The following is a 20,242-nucleotide window of genomic DNA, read 5'->3' as shown; positions in this document are numbered from 1 at the left end:
CGCATGACTCAGACAGCCATATGCTACTGCGGGCCCCATTATGCTGAGGAGATGCAGGAGGAGGTGGAGGAGGGGCAGGGAGAGGAGGGCTGCTGGTGGTGGTGGTGGAGGACGAGTGAAGAAGAGGAACAGCGCAAGTTTCACAGTCACAACACAAAGAAGGGAGGAGGAGTGAGCGGGGGAATGAATGAGAGGGAGAGGCAAAGAGCGACAAGGAGGAGGGGAAAAGAGATAGGGGAAACAAGAGAGAGAGAGAGAGATGACAGATAAGAGAGCTGGATAAAAGCGTAGGAATGGCCAATAAAGGCAGGTGGATTCAAGAGATTAAGATGAAAACTTTTACTAAAGCCAATTTACAGTAAGGCCGATAAGGAGTTCATAAAACATCTCGCCACGTCCCTCAATCCTCACTCTCCTGTCTGTCAGACGAGTCACAGCAAAGGAAGAAGCACAAGTATACTCCATAGTTCAATGCTTCATTCATTGGATTATCCAATGAGAAGGGCAATTTGTAGCTCCAGTTGCCTCAGTGACTCATAGCTTGTACAGTAATTAGCCCATCTGTGAGTCACACACACACACACACACACACACACACACACACACACACACAGGGACGGAGAAAAAGGCCACATGACACACTGTACGTGAAATCAAACAGCAGACATGTCCCTTTAATGCGAGGTAGTCATTATTTGGGCTAATTATTTTATTAGCATGTTAGTCTCCGTTTGTCAGACACCAGCCGCCGGCTGACATTCAGAGCAGCTTAAATGACCATAATGAGAATTTAAAAGACGTAAATATTCATCTTACATTAACAGCCACTGCACTGATCAAATCGGTGTACTCTGACGCAGTGGCATTATATTTAGTTTTGCAATTAATCTAATGAGGGGAAAATTAAATGCATGCATTTGTTTAACTACATCAATTCAGGTTATAGGCCAGTTTGGGTTTCTTTCTTACTTTTGAATTTTTGCCTAGCTGCCACCGTTCAAAAACGTCAACTTGATATTGTAGTTTATTCAGACCTGTTGTGTAACATTTACATCGAATTTACAAGAATAATGTGATTAAAAAAGTGCATTAAATTGAAATTAAGAACGAAAGACAAGCTGTCGGACTTGGCTGACAGCCATCACTGAACCTATTGCATTAAAAGCAACTATGAAGCGGAGGTTTCAGTGAAGCTCAGCAGTTGGTGCGATTTGCAATGTGTGCTCTTAGATTTCTCTACAGACAGAGGCCACTTATAAGCATCAAGGTATACAGATGTTTTAAAAACTTATGGCTTCCTGCGGTTTAAATTCCTTTTAACAAGATGCCAGGGGACGTGTATGAGTTTTCTCCAGCTGTGTGAAGGCAACTCTACCCCTCCCTCACCCGTTGCTGCACTCGGCTTTTCAGCAAGCCTTTTTCTTACCTGCAGAAAAATATTTCTGATCATTGCACATACTGCCAATCAAGGTATGGCAACCAGACTGGCACTCCTTAACACTCTTATAAAGGCTTGAAGCAGTAAGATTATGTTATATTTTTTTTATTTTTATATTAATACCATGATACTATTTATTTTTACTCAAGACAGTCACACTGGAAGAATCTCATAGCAGCTCGAGTGTGGGGGGGGGGGGGGGGTGGGGGTGTAGTAAAAAATAAAAACATATGTACATTGTGAGAATACCGCTGTGAGAATACATCCACTGCTAATTGTAAGAAGCTGAAGATTAAAATAAACATCTGGCTGGGAGTTTTAAATTAACACTAAGCTTAAGGGCTATTTCAAAGCTTTTAATAAGTCTTTAATTATTAGGCATTATTTCCATTTCAGAAATCTTAAATCGCTTAAATTGATCAAACAGGAACCAAATAAGACCACATTAAAAATGGAGATTCTTTTAAACGTAGTTGGAGAGGTATGAAACCTTTATTCAAAAGCTTCGCTTGTGAATCTAACATGGTCAATCACCTCATCTTGCTTAGAAATAATAAACCATACAAACACTTTATATTAAACTCAACCATCAGGTAAACTGGTGCACAGTTGTCCTGACACACACCTTTGAATGACTTTAACAAAGATACTTTGACCGTCGCAGTCAGTGTACCGACATCTAAGCTTTTCCTGTCTTTGTGCAGCTTCGTTTCTCCATTAAAACTTTTTTTTTTTTTTTTTTTTTACATAAGGAGCACTACCAATGGAAATTAGATTGACTGTGGAGAGCAATGCAAACGCTGCATTATACTCTGGACTCATCTTCCCCTGTGACGCTGAGGTTTTTTAATCAGAAAAATAGATCATCTAGTGTAGGTATCTATCTATCTATCTATCTATCTATCTATCTATCTATCTATCTATCTATCTATCTATCTATCTATCTATATATATATATATATATATATATATATATATATATATATATATTATATATATATATATATCTATCTATCTATCTATCTATCTATCTATCTATCTATCTATCTATATATATATATATATATATATATATATATATATATATATATATATATATATATATATATATATATATATAAAAAAGAAACACCCACCTGGTCTATCTCCATGAGCTTAGGGAAGGCCCCCGGCCACTCAATGGCCACCTTGACGGTGTCTGCCGGTGGCGGCATGGCTGCCGGGAGAGAGTTTGGTGCGAGTCTTGCTGCGGCACACCTCTGTCGAACACTTCTAGAGATTGCTCATCCAAACCTGCAAACAGAAAGAGAAGCACATTTGTTAAGAGGGTATACGGTTATATAAAGGTGCGCTTAAAAGACACTTACAGTCAGAAAATGCAGACAAGCGCAGAGCTAAAACATTCATAGAGGCTGTACATCCAGTCATCTTAGGCATGCACATCAATTTTGGACTTTTAATTATGCATCTGTGATAGAATAATTATTTGGCACACCATTTCGGGTAATAAAAAAATTAACTAAAAGGCACAACTTTCAATTTATTGTAGATTTCTGCAAAACAATCTACATTTAATGTTCATCAACAAGCTTCTGGCATAATTCTGGTTCAATATTTCACCTTCTAGACAGAAATGGCTGTTAATCTAAACCGGTTGGTTTGCTGCCAAGGAAGTATATATAGCCTAATAATTTGTCATCAGGTTTATGACAGATTTTTAGGAAGGCCATTAAGGGAACTTAATGTAAGCTTTCCAAAACTATTTTTGATACACGCTTTGGATCATTACGCCGTTGGAAGACAGTCGTGTGTCTAAGTCTCAACTGTCACCCGCAGAGGAGAAGAAACTGGGTGAGATGTTCACAAGCAACCCAGGAAGCACAAGGTCTTGAGCTGTTCATAAACCAGGACAGGACACTGCGCAGGAGTAGGTTTAACATTAGTGTGGACAGATATCCTGCCGACCACAAACAAAGCTTCTGCCCCCAAATCCAACTCAATTAGGCTGAACTGTGACTTAGAGCTGCCCATATAAAAAAGACAAATACCTTTTTAGAAAAAGTAGAATTGATAGAGGAGACAAACAGTGAGCAATATAGCCACAATTACAGGAAAAATGTTTTGAAGAGCTAAGATTAGGCCTTCAGTGCTAAGAATCCTGTAACAGCTAAAAGGCACGGTGGTGGCAGCATTGAGCTGTGGGCTGTTGCAGGGTGGGTGCAGTAATCAAGGACTACCAACTTTTTCCTTCAACCTCACCTCATATCCAGGGACAAACGGAGGAAACTTTAAATGTTACAAAATTATTTTGTGGTATTGGTTGTGATATTGATGTAAAAAACATAGTAAAAACATATTTATAACTGCACACAAAAACCTCATCGATGGTACTTTTAAATGTATTGATATTTATTGAAGCCGTCATGAAAACAACAGTGGAGAAAACAGCAGGAATAACAATCCCTAGAATATTGTTTTTTGGGGTTTTCAGACATCATTAATTGGAATTACCATTGTCATCATAAATGAAAATTCTTATCACCATAACAAATTTTCCACAATAGCAATAATACGATCACTGATGTGATAAACGATACAATAAATGCCATCCTTACTTATTTCAACTGAGAAACAGTTGAAACTTGGACACATTTGGGTGAAACAGTGGAAAAACTAAACTATTTGGAACGGGCAAAGCAGAAGCCAACAATAATCTTCTCGACTGACCCTGAGCTCAAACCTTATAAATATGCACCGACAAAACGCAAAGACCTGACTCTTTGTCAGGAAAGCAGATCATTTAAATTAAATCAACAAATTCTGCTAAGAGTGGTCAAAACAGAATTATGCAAGAAGCCTGGTAAATATTAGTGGAAGTCAATATATTTGTGCCTGTATGTATAAATTTTACCCTATTCGGATTAGAAATCATTTATATTGCATGCTGTATTATCAGTCCACCCACCAAAAAAAAGGGGGAAAAAAAGAAAATAAGTGTTAAAAATTCATGAAGAAAAGCACAAATTTATGTTGACATCATTGCCCATGATGAAAATCTGAAGATGATGGTGATTTTTCTATGGCAATATGAAACTGAACAAAACCAGCTACCAAACACGAACTTCCTGGCGGAGGACATAAGTAAAAACTGACCCGGATGGATCAAAGGCTTTAAAAATAGCTTCCTAAATGCTGATGGCGTAACAGAAAAAAAAAAAAAAAAAAAACTGCAAGTGAAATTCAACAACTTCTATTTTCACAGCAGATGACTTACTTTACAGTAAGCAAAATCGAATGTCCCGTGGGTTTAACCAGTCAAAACACAAATGCGCTCCAAAAACCTGCCAAACTACAGTTCTGTGCGCACAGGATTCACATGCAGAGGAGTGGCAAAGCCAACACATTAACCCTCACTGCTACAACACTGAAATCCTAATCCAGGGTTCCTCCAAAGTGATTCGGGACTTTTAAGAGGGCATAAAGAAGCCGGACTTGCGACGGAGGCGCCGGCAGCCAGACTGACCTGAAAAACCCGGCGGATTTCCAAGATAAGCCAGTTAGAGGACCAGTGGTGGAGAAACGGCCAAATCACAGCCCCTCCGCAGCACACAAGCGGGGCTTTGTAAAAGAGTCCGTGTGTTTGCAGGGGGAGCTCTAATGAAACCTCCTGCTGCTCACTGCTTTTCAGTGGAGAAGTGGAAGTTTTACACAGCAGATATGATTAATTATTTATCATTTACGCCTGTCTGGAAAACTTGCAACATCCAAGTTTCTGATAAAGAGCTCGGTTTACTTTTTCATCTCGATTCATAATGCATAAAAACAGCCTGAGACTAATTCCTGGGAGAGCACCACTGAGCAGAATATTGTGAATGCTGTTGTATAAATCATGTATGCATGAGTATGAACAGAATGAATGGGGAAATGTGTCCACTCATCACACACACACACACACACACAACAACACACATCAACACAGGAGTCCCCACCATCTGGAGTCTGAATTCTACTGAACAATCTATACAGTTCTTTGTAAATATACAATAATCTAAAGGCAGTATACATAATAATAGTCACATGGCTTTGTATGTGAGTCACCCCATAATAATCCACATAGCCTTAATTCAAGGGACTGTTGTCATGGCAGCTGCTGCATCAATGGCTTGAGATCTCGATGCGATTCTCTTTCTATAAACGAGTAGCATACTCAAGTCACATCTGCACAACTCGACCAAAATGAGTCATTCAAGCTTTCCACTTTGAATTTCACCGCTGAGATATGAATGAGTTATGCCCATTCAACAGCAGATTGGCCTTATAACGTATGTTAGATACTTCCTGAGATGCTGGGCTCTGAAAAATGCTCACCATATGGAAGGTTTTATTTCTCCCTTTCTTGTATGAACTTGTGCAGAAATAAAAAAAAAAAAAAAAGAGAGAGAAAGCTTTTTGGCTAAAACCAAAGAGGTCACTGCAGCATGATGAGAACATACTGGTAGATTTTGCACCATTATAGCTGAAAGAAATCCGAGCAAGAAACTCAAAACATTTTTGCTCCAAAAATAAAACCCATCATACCAATGTTATTCGCGCCCTTGCAGATTTGTTTGAATCGCCTTAATGATATAAATAAAGTGGCGAAGTGGGGAACTACATCTAAAGCACTGAAACCTCTGTTGCCTCAATTAACGAGAGATTCTGTGACTCAGAGAGACGGGTCAAAAATGGCTTCCCGGTTCCAAAGCAAAAAACACTCCTGACCAAGATGAGCACAAAGGGTCTGCCATACATTTGACCTTTTGGAAAAAATTCAAAGATGAGACAAAGAGAAACTTGTGAGAATCTGCACATCCTATCAACTCTGACATAAAACTAACAGCATTTCAGAGAAAAAGAGCATCGTACTAATAATCGACCATGGTGGTGGTGTAATGGTGCTATGCTGCTTCAAGACCTGAAAAACTTGCCATGATCAGGGCATCAACCAGATCTGTACTCTACAAGAAAATCCAACCATGAGGTTTATGATCTTAGGCCAGAGATGTTCACGTCAGTCTTTCCAAGGCGGGTCACAAGTCTTGGGGGGGGCAAGTCCAAGTCAAGTCTTGAGTCTCTACTGACTGAAATACACATTTACTCATTGAATCCTTAATATCTAGTGCACCTCTATCCCTGCATTGCTGTATGTTAGGAATCCAAACCAGAACCGTTAGTGCGTAGGCCTAAATTACCAGAGGAACATTTAATAATTACATTTAAATCTATTAATTTTCATAAACAATTGTATCATTTTCTTTTAAAAACTAATTCTGCATACAAAAAAGCTAAATGCTGCTGTATGCTCTACTGAAAACTGATCAATTACTGTATTTACCCTTTTAGAAACATAAATAGGCATTTGTACTCTAAGAGATTAATACTTGTTAATGCTGAATTTCTAAATGGATGAAAGTGTTTCTCGTCTCTGTAAGGACTAAGTGAACACCTGTTTACCCATGTCTTCATATTGTCCACTCCATTATATATTGCACTAGATATGGTTCAGAGGATAAAGCGTTTATTTGGAAAGAGATTCATGTGGTCGTTATCGAGAAGCCTCAGCTAACATAACCGGATTGTTTTGACCTGTTAATAGCCCATAATCCAACAACACCACTGACGATTAAAAAAAACGGCATCATGTCAGAGTAAAACGTCGCCTGTCGGAGCTGCAGTCTGTGACACACATACTGGCTTCCTTTCAGTTGTCATACAGGTTATTAAGACTCAAGTTTCACACTAGTACTTCTAAGTCTTAAGGGCACACATCTACGTCAAGTCTGAAGTCTTTTATTGTTGAAACTGAAGTGCAACTGGAGTCCGTGTCTCAAATTCAAGTTGCCATCTCTGTCTTGAGCTCTACGCACTGGGGTGCAGCAGGAGTATGATCCAAAACACTGTAATGAGTCCAGCTTCGAAGGGCAAGAGAGAAAAATGAAAAGGGAAAAGAAATGATTGGTCTTGTCAATGTCCTGGCTGAAATGCAACTGAGATGGCATAGTATGGTTTGAAAAAGGGTCCTTCATGCTTGAAAATTGTGTAATGTGGCTGAATTAAAACTATTCTGCAAACTTTTGGTTGCACTTACTTGATAACAAAGGGTCAGGTTGATTTAGAGCGCTTTTTATCCTCAACAAATGAAATCGAGATTTAAAAATGGATTTTTGTGTTTACTCGAGTTCTCCTAGCAGCAAACAGTGGCGGTTTGTCAGTAGGGGGCGCAAATCTGCTCTCTCATATAATGAGTGATGTTTTTTCAGCATTCCTATCCCATTTAGGGTTTCTTTGACATTATTATTAAGTCTATACTTATATTTTGCAATGATGATGATGGACGGCGGGCAAATGAGTCTGTACTTTTGTTTTTAAAGTTCCAATTGGCCACTTGAAAAATCTCCTTGTGGCGCAGCTCTCTGCGTCCGTGGCCAATCAGCACTTTTTGCATCATTCTTCATCTAATCTGATTAATTCAAGATAGGTGTCGCACTCCTGGCGGCTAAGCTGCTTGGTGTATATGCCACTTAAATGTACAAATGCAAACATAAGAGTCAGACTACAACAACGACAAGACAGGAGAGAATGGCGACAGTGCAAGAAAATACTATAATTAATTTACAAAATAATAATTTCACAAAACTCTTGCTGGAGAAAAAAGAAAAGTGGATAAAGGCATTTGGGCCAGACCAGCCAGACAGCAGTCAAGTGACCGTGGACAGATTTATTTATAAGTAGGCTATACTGTTGTGTCTTAATCGACGATGTCTTACTAGTAGTGAGTGTGACAAAATGACAAAAAGTGATGAAAAGTAAAAACAAAAGAAATGTGTAAAGGACTGAATGCTTTTCAGGGCTCTAGACATCCTGGTAAACTCAAAGGGTACCATATTTATACACTAAGCATGTGTGATTCACTTACTCATCTTCAGCAGACAAAACATGTTAGTCATCAATATGCAGACGTCTTTGTCCGAACAAAGACTGAAGACAAAGAGACAACGGCTGAAGGCTGTAACCTTTGTCAAAGCCGGCCCAGTTTCAAGCCATGCTGGCGTCGATCTGAAGCCTGGTTCACCACTTTGGTCCGCACTGAGATCAATGGATTGCTAAGAACTCGTCTTCAGAAATGCAAGAAATTAAGAGCATAAATCAAATAGATCAAACGGTATTTGTTTTGTGCGCCATGGTTTAATGTCTACATAGCTATGAGACAGGATGGAGATTTTGGAGGAATACTTTGATCTTTATGTACTGTGCATTCAGATACGGTGTTCTGCGTACATTAGTTGTAATGAGTGTTTTTTTGCGTTTGTTTTCGCTACTGTTGTCTTTTTAATCCTCTCAAACCAGTCTGCCCACTCTCCTCAGACATTTTATATCATCAACCGGATATTTTTTTCATGATGGATGCTGTTCACTTGATATATTCTTCGTTTCAGTCCATTCTCTGCAAACCCAAGATATGGATGTGTGTGTAAATTCCAGTTTATGAAGATCGTACAGATTATCTGTTAAGCATCTGACTGCAGGCTAGTTACCCAAGCAGATAGTCCAATAAACCAGCACAAATAAGCATGTTATCTTTGTATGATTATATATTACTGTAATAGATGGGACATGTTTTTCTGCTTAAAACAAATTAGAACCAAACAATTTTAGCAAATACTGCGAGAATCCCATACTGTCTATTTTAACTGTTATAGTAGCGATAACAACAACGATCCCAGGTTGCTGTGAAAGCAATTCGCCTGAAACGGTATCCTTGATGACTTTTTGTCCTCAATGCAACCACAGAAATCAGACTTCTCACTGGCTACGTCAGTACAAATGGAAAACTAAAACAGAAACCCGCTAATATGTTTTCCTGGTGAACAATCACAGGGAGAACGTAAAAAAAAAAGTGAATCTGTTTAAAGAAATGTGCATGATGTCTATTGGGTAAAAATATATAAATAATGATTAAAAGATGCAGGGTTACTGTTTCTTTATCAGAGAAAAAAAAAGTTCACCTGCATAGCACTAGTTTCTCTCCCTGCAATGCATTGTGGGTAGACACATCAGCTGTCTGTAATGACCCCGGTGTCTACAGCACAGAAATAAACAAGTCTTCTATTTGATCTTCTCTGTTCAAACCAGAACGCAACTTTACGTCGCAGAACAAAAAAATAATACATCATTCCTTATTTGCAGCTATATGAGTTTTTATTGATTGGGAGAGCGAAGCTTCCAAGGCTTTTGCTGCATTGCTTTCTTTCTCTTCTTTGCCTTTTAAATGCAGCAGCCTACCTTTTAAACTGGTATTTAATGACCTATGGGGGTCTGCTCAGACCTAATTCAAATCGATCATTTGCGGTGCATTTGTGGGTTTCTGCGTGCAGCTGACGAGGGGAGGCTTGTTAGTCCGTTCAGCCCAGACAAGAAGCTCTCCTCCCGACACGAGCGCTGCACTGCAGCTAGAAGGCTGGCTCCAATAAAAACAATGAGGTTATGCTTCGTGTGTATGAGTGTATTATTTCAAGCATCTTGTCATCTAACAGTGACTTCGGATGACGCAAGAATGGTTAGCCCTCTGGGATTATTGGCTGGAGATACGCACAAACATGCAGACACACACTGATCTCATTGCTGGCAGTAGGGGCGCATCTCTTAAAAACAACAACAAAAAACAAGTTTATATCCAATTTAGAGACAAAGTGGTGCAACACACCTTCACACCATGAGCAGCGTTACAAGAAGGCCTCATTTGATTAATGTGTTTTTTCTTCTACCGCTCCCGAAAACAAACTTCTAAGAACCAAGGCTCTTGTGTGTCTGACCATATATTCACACGTCTGTAATAAGCCCACGGATCTGTGTGTCGATACCCATTTTGTCACTCCGACATCTCATCACAGCCACTTTATTGTAAATTGAGGTTTGATACCGAGCTATCCGCTGTCAGAGCTCATCACGTCAGAGCAGGTTGATTTATTCCAGCCTTGTTTAGTCGACTGCGGAACGAGTGAAAGTTTATTTTTCGCTCCGCCGGAAGGTTAAACAAGCTCAAGGAGAGAAACATCTCCTGGTTGTATTTGCTGTGGACCGCTTTGGTTCTCAGGATCCGGCCCAACTTCCCCGCAGGCCTTATTTTTTTTCTTTGATTTAGTTTCCCTACATTTGATGAGCCGTGCCCCCACCAACCTTTCCTGGATGTCTCACAGTCTCACAGCAAAGTTAGACCACAAAGAACTTTAGCATGAAATCAGCAAAGATATTAAGATTCTCGTTTCATCTCAATTGAAAATGCATTTTTGTACCATAACTTTTATTTATTTATATATATATATATATATATATATATATATATATATATATATATATATATATATATATATATATATATATATATATATATATAGGTTTAAAACTGCAAGTGGCAATGTGTGCAATCAGTCTGCATTAGAATACATGTATTTCCGTGAGACTGATGAAAAACCGGTGATCTGAAGCCAGAGGTTCAGAGCATAACCATCCATAAACCGTAAGGGGAACGAAAAAGAGCAAAGCAAACACAGAGGAGAGGCGGCCACAGACTGGATGGGCAGGGCTTGGTTTCCCCTTAATAATTCATGCAGTGTTATGCGAGGGTCACCTCATCTGTAGAGGGAGGAGGGAGGGAAAGCAAAAAGAGCAAAGGGGGAGGGGTTGAGGGTGAGAGACTCAAAGAAACATGAGAGGAAATGGAACAAGGAAGGAAGTAAGTGGCAATAAAGCTTAAAAGGAGGTAGACACTGACACAACATGGCATCTAAAGTAAATGAAATTAAAAGGAAAAAAGGCTGCCAGGCGGGTGGTTAAAATGGAGCACATAATATTGCAGAAGAGTAACACAGAAATGCAAACAAAAACAAATCCGATTTTGAAAACCATACATTTAGAAAAAAAAATTATGAAAAGGTCACCTGTAACACAAAGTAGAGCAACACGGAAATCGTTCATATTGTACAAGAGTCGCTGCAGCTCGTCATTGACTTCACGATGGAGATGGAGGGGGAAAAAAAAATGTGTTGAGCTGCCAGTCTATCCAAAGACCTTAGAAGGGGAGCCGTAATGCTGCGGGGGAACATGAGGTCCAATGACAATGTTATACCCCCCCCCCCCCCCCACCCCCCACCATGAGGAACTAAAGGCCTCGGTAAACAGGCATTTATTAAGTGTCATCATCACCCATGCAGATTTTGTCAGTGTTGAAATTGTAGATGACCCCTTGTTGACCTGCAACATTTCTTTGACATTTAAGCAGCCATAGTCTGAGAGTTCTAATACATGCAAAACCAGTCATTCCTGACTTAAATATAGTCTTTATCATTAACTCCACCACTCCCTTTAACTGTTCACTGAAATATGTTCATCTTTACGATAAAAAAATCTAATAAAAAACAATGGTAAATGTTAAACATTAAATTCTCTTTTAGCTTTCATTTACATTCTAAACCCCAATTTAAAAGATATGAACATGTTTATGTTTTTTTCCTCAAATAACACCAATTATAACTATCTATGGAAAAATTGTATCCACTCTTGATTAAAAAAAGGAAATAAAATGATGTGTTTACATCATTTGAACTTTTTCACATGTTTAACTTAAAACTCCCTGGTGTTTGGACAAAATTGCTAATTTCTTACAATGTATGCACCATTTCATACCATTTGAGTGCATTAGTTTCTCACTTGAATGGCCTACAGACTATTTTTACTGATTCAGTTTGGTATCCCATATTAATCATTATGATTTTGCTTTTATCACAATTACAGATAAAAGAGGCCACAAAAAAATAAAATAAATAAAAACATTTCAAAAAGTGAACAGCATGGCTGTCTGCTGCTGTCTTTTTGGTAAAGCTTTTGCACAAACATCGCTTATGTTCATGCAGACTAGAGAGATTCTGTTTCTTAGCTGGGTAGGTATCAAAAGAGTCCCCTCTAGCTTCCCATCTGACGCCTCTACAAAGGGCTCGGCTTGCTGCTGGGCTCGGGGCATGTGCGCTCCAACCTTTATGTGCAAACCGAGACAAAAGGTCACCGGCTCCATGCATGAGGGCTAAGAGCTGCTGCGGCTTTGATCACGACACCTTTAAACATCTGCACACACCCATTGCACATAGGATGATTATGTTACACTTAATGTTTTTTGCATCTCACACACCGAGACACCCTTTGGCACCTGCATGGCAGATCAAAGGTTTCCAAACTATCGTTACGATTCAGATGCTTCGTGAGCAAAAGAGTTGTTGCTACCTGTACTACAGGTTTAGAGGTCGAAACAGGTTCATGGTTTTACTTAAAACAAAAACAATGTTATTCACTCTCCTTATCACTTGTATCAAAGACGTAAAATAACTAAAATAGAAAGTTTATATAAATAGATCAAATGCATTCAGGAATTATTAGCCTGTAAATCTATTACTGATAAAATTGAAGAATTGAAATGTTTTGACAGTAGGTATCGGATGTTGTTGCTGAACTTACACGCTATTTTTTTAAACAAACACGGTAAGATACTGAACAATTGTTGAAAGGAACAACTTCCAGAGATGGTTTTGTTCAGATGCTACTTTGCAATTGATGCTTGTTGATTTTTACACCAACCCTTTCAAACAAATTACATTTCCTCAAGGCAAGGCAAGACAAGTTTATTTATGAAGCACTTTTCAGTAACAAGTCGATTTGAAGTAGGGCTGGACAATTAATCGCATTTGCAATACAATCACAATTTAAAAAAATGCAATTCCCAAATCGTAGAGGTCTGCAATTTTTTGGTGATATAACAATTAGTGAATCAGACACGTCCTTTAGGTGTTGGTAATATGCTTAAAGTGGGTTTGCCTTCACATGGAAGGGAAGAGAGTTGCAGCAGTGAGATAATCTAATTTTATTGTTTGTTTTAGAGTTTATATAATCATACTTTTTAACCAGAATCTTTAAGAAATCTCGCCATAGCATTAAATACTGATCACACTTTTAATACATAGACTTGTTTGTTGGTTGAACTTTATGTTCAACAAGGATTAATTTACAACTCACAAAGCTATTCTTTTTAATAATAATATTCTGATTAATAAAAACAGTTACATTTCTTGTTTTAAATAGTCCTTGTTTACAAACATCTTTATCTACAGGCCATTGTTGTTGCTTGTGGTTAATGCTGAGAAAAGTCAAAATTAAATCGCAATTATGGTTAAAATATATTGCAATTTTGATATTTTGCTAAATTTAAAGTGCTTCAGTCCTTCTTGTAATGGTGTCAAAAACATTAACAGTTACTAAAGTCTTAGATGTAGCTGTGATTTGGCAGTTTCCCTGAAGATTGCATAGCCTGACCTCAGGGTGAATTTAGTCAAACATCCACTCCTGGGATCGTTGGTAACTATCTCTAGTGTTATTCACTCAGTAAAGATCTCTTTCACTCTAGGTGGATAATCTCTAAATTGTTAGTAAAAACAATTGAAGACATCAGCAACTAGTTCAGAGAAGCTGCGGCTGCCTCTTTGAGGTCATTGCTGTTGTCTTAGCGCCCTGTTAAGCACGCACATGAAGTCCTCCGGGCCTGCTAACCACTGAGGTTTCTGCCGACATAGAGCCGCTCACGCTTCAGGACCACTTAATCAAGTTCCTCACCTTGCTGCTACCTTGCTCCTAATCCAGGAGGATTACTTGTTCCACGCTGCAGCTGAATTTAGTTGCATAAATAATGACTGAATAAATGATGCAGATCCAGTCCAATACCTGCATTGCACCTGATATGGTTGTTGTTGTTTTTCTTTTATCTGCTGAGGCGGTAGAGCCAAACAGCATGGTCCCGTTTTTGTGAAGGTCATATTCTAATATATTTTACTTTGAAAGCTTAAGGCTTATAAATTTCAATATTTAAAAATCAACAGGAATTCTAAATGATAACCAAGAACAGATGTTTTAAATGTAGATGTAGATGTAGATTAAAGATATAGGTGGCACTTCTCATGCTACCTGCTATTAGTGGACTATCTAGGGGAGAAAAAAAACAGAACAAGCAATAACATAAATAACAAATCTTCTGCAACACAGCATTTGTGGTTTTTGGTGGCAGCATAAAGCAAATATATGCCAAGCCAGATTGATGACAGCCGTGATGAATGGTGTTTATCAAGACTGACAACAGGCTTGAGAGTCAGCAGTCTGTTGGTCGGCATCACCTCATTGTGAAGTATTTTAGAAAAGGAGAAAGCACATCACAGCTGTTTCCTGTCTTTTGAGCAAACTTTGAGATTTATTACGCTGTTACAGTTGGAGAGACGCAACAGGAGAGACTAACTTGAAAATATAAATTTGTGTTTTTTTTTCACTCTCAGTTCAGGATTGGCTGTTATATTGTTTATCGCCTCTTAATTTGAAAAAGGTTTCTGTTTTGTTATCAAAGAAATACCAAAATATATTGTGAAAAAATGGGTGCTGTAATGCTCATATTGCCTGTTGCTATTCTCAACGTCTAGCAGCAGTGGAACTCTGGGAACACTGGGATTCGACACAAGGTACGAATATTAACAATTGATAAACCACGCAGCGACAGTCCCATTACTTTTAGCAGCAATGCTAACTGTGCAAATGCTATTAATCACCAGCAAAACTTGTGTCAGTCAATTTTTGTTCCTTTTTTTAAAATAAAACAGTTATTTATATATATTTTTGGGGGTTTCCATTTAATGACATTTCCCTTCATCATTCATACTAAAACACATAATTATGGTTTAAAAACTAAACAAATCTGGAAAAAAAAAAAAATCACTGTTATTAGGTTGACACTAAATCAAAACTAAAGTTGGCAAGTTACATGCACAGCTAACCGCTGGCTCTTCCAAGCGAGATAGCCTGACTATCAAGGTAATATCAGCTGCTTAGACAACCAGCTAATCTTAAAGCAAAACAAAACAATGAACAATGAACAAACCACATTCTGCACTATAGGCACTTAAAAACTACTCACAAAATTATCTATTTTTGCTAACTATCAAAATCTATGGGTAAATAAATATTACAGATATTACTATTATAACTGATAATAGACATTGCAAGCAGTGCACTGCTTCTATGGACAATATTACACATTTAAGTGTTACAATTTGGTGATTATACGGGTCATTTACTCAAGGGTATGATACAATGTGAATCTCAGACTACACCCAATAATGCCTGCATGTTTTGCTCATTTATAAATAAGCAAAACTACCTTTAACAACAACAAAAAAATAATTCTGGATAGGAATCAGTTATGTGAAAATCTAAACATTGTAAATACAAATACTGAAAATCGGAAATAATTTTTATTTTTAAACAGGATTGTTTAAAGCTGTAGTTCCTCCCTGCAAACATTTCTAGAAACAAAAATGGGGAAAAAACTATGAGGACCACACAGAAGACAAAGAGAACGGGGCAACGTCTCGGGTCATGCTTAAGGAACGTGGCATTCAACCAAAAGAGGAAGTACAATCCTCAGCAAAATCAAAAATACGCATGACTGGCAACAATTTTAAAAGGACTGGGACTAAATTAGTCCCCCCCCCAAAATAACATTGAACCAGATAGGTTACATTTTCTGAAGTTTGGAGGTTAAACTAACACAAGCCTTACAACATATCGGTCACTCTTGCCGGGCCTTTTTGCGTCACAAACCAGACCTAAATTCTCACAACAACACCACAGCCAGGATATCCTGTGAAACGACTTTGCCAGCAGCATGTAACAGCTCTAACGCGCAGTCAGCCGACCTCTTGCAGAAGTCTGAGCCACACCGAGGTGACAAAGCAGCTTTAGCGCTCCCGGTGAGCACACACCAGGCTGAATTTACTGTATCCCTCCAACAGATCTGCACAATGGATGAAAGAGAGAGAGAGAGAGAGAGAGAACAAGCTGCTGAACAAGGTACAAGCAAACCCTGAGCACGCTGATGGGATCAGGGAAAGCGAGCAGACTGAGGTAAACAAGTGAGTCAGAATCAATTCGAGGTCCTTGGATGACGTTATGCAAAACGCAGTTAATCACAACAGTGGAAGCTATAAAAATATAAAAAAAAAGATACTTAACAAAAGCAAAAACATGCAAGTCAAAAATTAGGCCTACAGGAAAACATGCAATCCATGAAGAGCATTTGAGTGGATCCTCATATTTCCTACTAAATACTTTCGAATAAGTACGGCCCTTTTTTTACAAACCACACTCAGTATGGTTCCATCTTTCAAGTCATGATTGCTGAAAGCTCAAACCTCTAAACTCGCATGTGTCCTTAGGATAAAATACTTCTACACTCAAAATATGGGAAACTAACCTATTGGATCAGTCAAAAAGCATATAGAGTGCACTTACAGACTAGAACTACTCTAGAATATGCGTCTAGACATAACGTTGGCTGAACACCGTTGAAGAAAGTAGCACAAACCGAACCACCACACCCTGAGGCCTACTGCATCCTGTGTCGGTGGAGAGAACACTCAGCACTGATGTGAAAACTCACCCCGCCAAACCTGACAACCAGCAGCACAGCGAGTTCTCCTCCACGACCAACCTGCTGTTCGAGGATGTGACCGCGCTGCGACAGAAAACAAAGAAAGGCTAATTTCTTTAAGAAACTTCAGACTGACTGAGAGCTTTTAGCATCATAAGCCAAAGAGGAGCGCTCCACAACGGTTTGTGCAGCGCTCCGGGTAGAGGAAAAGAGACGCTAAGTGGGTTCTGAGAGACACAGAAGGAGGAAATAGGCGTTTGTCGAGAAAGAGGAAACAGGTTTGTCGGTGAAAAGGCGGTAAAGTTTAAAGAAGAAGTGACTTAAAGAAGACGCTGACAGAGTAAAAAGTTCTAATTCCCATTATATACATAAAAAAGAACCCCACAGCATCTATTCATCCATAGAAATTAAAGACTACGTTTAACTCGTGAAACTTAATGCATGCAGCAAAACATGTCTTTCTGCAAAGATTTTAATCTTGCATTCAATCAACACAGCTCACACTTCCACCTCTGTCCTTTTTTCGAGATACCAGAATCTGAACAGTCCGAAGCATCTCGATGACGATGGTTTTATTCTGTCGCAATGATCGCTTTTACTTGGAGTCAAAAACCGACAGCTATTTCAGACTCAGCGCTCAGCTATTCCTCTGTGAAAGAGATGGTGAAAGAAAAAAAAAAACAGATGTTTACTCCACCCAGGATGAGGTCAGCTTTAGTTCCTGCAAGCCCCAAAAATGCAAACATTCAAGATATTTGCTTCCAACTTACATTCCCAGGGAGAATCTCTTTTTTTCCCCCCCTTCCTTCAACTACAGCAACACCAGGGAAAACAAACAAGCCAGAGGAAGAAAATTATAGCCCCACTAAGGTTTTGAGTCAACTGAAAAAAATATCAGAGAGCAAACAGAGAGCATAATGAGAGCGGAGCAGGGCTGCAGTCATTATTTTCAGCAGAAGCAAACTTAAACGCTATCCTGACCTTAGGAAATAAGCTCCGAAGATCTCCAGCATCGCTGATAGCAGCTAACTGCAGGCTAGCTACCCCAGCACATAGCAGAACTAAACTACTATAAACATAGCAGGTCTTGATTTAAAATGATAACAAATTAAGAAATTATTTGCCCGGGGAGCAATCTGGGACTAAAGGACTTGCTCAAGGACCCAGAGTGGCAGTGTGTGGGATTTGAACCGAGGGAACTTGCAGTCTTCCCAGGATGCGAGCGCCCTGCTCACTAGGCCACCAATAAAACACTGGCAGCAATGCCCGCAGGTGTAGCGCTCGATGGAGCCGGCGCCCTCATATGCCATTTTTCTTCAGTTGTGGGTTGAAAACGTTTAGTACTGTGAGGAAACGTGAAGCACGGAAAGGAAACTGCAATTGTGATGGATGATTCCTACGCAGAACTCTCTAGCTTTGTATTCATTTATCCACCCACTGCCCTGGCATGGGTACTTTTTTTAATCCAGGCATTCTCATCCTCTCAGAGATGCTCTTCTCCACAAAGAGTCAACGGCAATGTCCAAGCTACTTGTTTTTATTTTGTTTTTTAAATGCTCTACCTGTTAAATTCCCTTAAGATTCACTCACCTTGTTGTTTTTCCAAAATGTAAAACCTGTTTAACCGCAAAGACATTCTCTACTCTCTTAAACTCTCAATTACGGTACTGAGCCGCCTTAAACAACTCATGCTAACCTTGACACTAATGTCTGAGAGCTTACTCATGACTGGTGCATGGACGTGACAGCTACCTAGTTCGGATTCTTACTCGTTATTCAACCCGCATACACAACTAGTGTCTGAGCCTGTGTATTAAAAGGCAAAAGACCACTGGATCATCTACGTAGTTGGGAAGCAGTCCAACAACAGCGAAGCGATGGAGATGAACCGCTCTACAAGACATCTTAACCCTTCATATCTTGTCCACTTCCACCAGCTGTTAGTCTTCTAGTGCTTTAACGGACTTACCATCAACTCAATTTAAAATTAAAAGTCATATTCACTCACTGACATATGCTCTTATGCATTTTGGGAAAGATGGTGTTATGTGCCAATCCCAACATAGGGTGGTGGGGCGAGGAAGCAAGTGCTCAACCTCCCAAGGGGGAACAGATGACCCTTAGTCCCTTACATCTATGAAATGTGGTTAAGGTGTCTCAAGCCTGAAAGTGTCACAAAACACAAGCGGTCTGGGATTTACTGCAAGCTGCTCAGCCTTGTAGGTGTGCTGTGTGTCATAGCTTTGTTCATAATGGCTCGTTATTTCAGCGTGTAAAATAGTGTCGCAGCACAAGGACCGTTGATTAGTCATCGGAGACTCAGTTAAACGGCGCCTTGTTTGTTTGCCATTGTTTACTCCTGCAGAATGAGTCAAGGTTTGGTTATATTGTTTGTTTTGTTTTTCACGTTGCTTCTCGCCGTTGTCCCCAAACACGTCGGTTTACACTCGCTGAGACAGGTAAACGAGAGGCTTTTGTTTTGGCGCTTCGTCCTTGAGGGACGCTGGTCATTTTTCATCAGTTAAATCTTGGTACTTGTGTCGTTTAGTCGTTTCATACCCAAGTTTTTCAGTTGGGATCGAAAGGCAATTATTTCATGTGCTTTCCACTAATTTGCTCAAGGGTTACAGTGGGTGCTCTAATAAATACCATCTACCAGCAGGAGGTCACTAACAAAAATGTTAGTCTGAAAAATGTAGGGTTCATCATCTCTTTTTATGTTTTTAGAATCAAATGACCCAAACGGGAGCAGAGCAACAGTTAAAAACAGGGTGCAATATAAAATTACTAGTAGGTAATATACTGTTAATTGAAATTCCGAAGACTTTTATGATTAGTTCTGTCAATAATTATTTAATATTACTAACATGAGAAGGAAAATGGGTCCAAAATTGTTTACCTACAGGTAGGAAATGATAAAGGCGAGATTAAATGGTAACGTGGGACTATGAACAGAGGCAGGAATCGACAAATCAGTGAACTCAGTCACGGTCGGCCTTTCCCTGTAAATGTTAGAGACAAGATTAACTATCTGTATCTTTCCATTCCAGTCCCTGTAACTATGCTGTAATTTCTAGTGATGACCTGTCTGTGTCTGAGCTGCGAGTAGTTGGCAGTCCAGAGGCTTCCTCGCAACATCTGGATTCATTTTTCACCAGTCTATATCTGGCAGCGCCGGGGATTAGCAAGGATTTAAACTTTTGTCTTGGCTTCGTTTTGCCTTGGTTAGGTGTGTCACCTTGGCAATTTGTTCT

General features: G+C 39.3%; 1 protein-coding gene across 7 annotated transcripts in view; it reads right to left on the bottom strand.

Annotated features, from left to right (window-relative positions):
- The window catches only part of elmo1 (engulfment and cell motility 1 (ced-12 homolog, C. elegans)), a 131,088-nt gene that overhangs the window by 72,989 nt on the left and 37,857 nt on the right, over positions 1-20,242 (bottom strand). For 3 of the 7 annotated variants that reach the window (XM_036145058.1, XM_036145063.1, XM_036145061.1), the window contains exon 2: positions 2,575-2,731. In XM_036145058.1, coding sequence (XP_036000951.1) covers positions 2,575-2,652 — 78 coding nt within the window. In that variant the 5' untranslated portion in view covers positions 2,653-2,731. Of the gene's footprint in view, positions 1-2,574; positions 2,732-4,961; positions 4,982-16,997; positions 17,174-20,242 lie in introns of those variants that run through there. The other 4 variants (XM_021316046.2, XM_036145064.1, XM_036145059.1 and 1 more) reach the window with 3 other exon arrangements.

The sequence above is a fragment of the Fundulus heteroclitus genome, chromosome 13, assembly GCF_011125445.2.
Source record: "Fundulus heteroclitus isolate FHET01 chromosome 13, MU-UCD_Fhet_4.1, whole genome shotgun sequence".
NCBI lineage: Eukaryota > Metazoa > Chordata > Actinopteri > Cyprinodontiformes > Fundulidae > Fundulus > Fundulus heteroclitus.
This window is presented reverse-complemented; position numbering and strand designations above follow the sequence as displayed.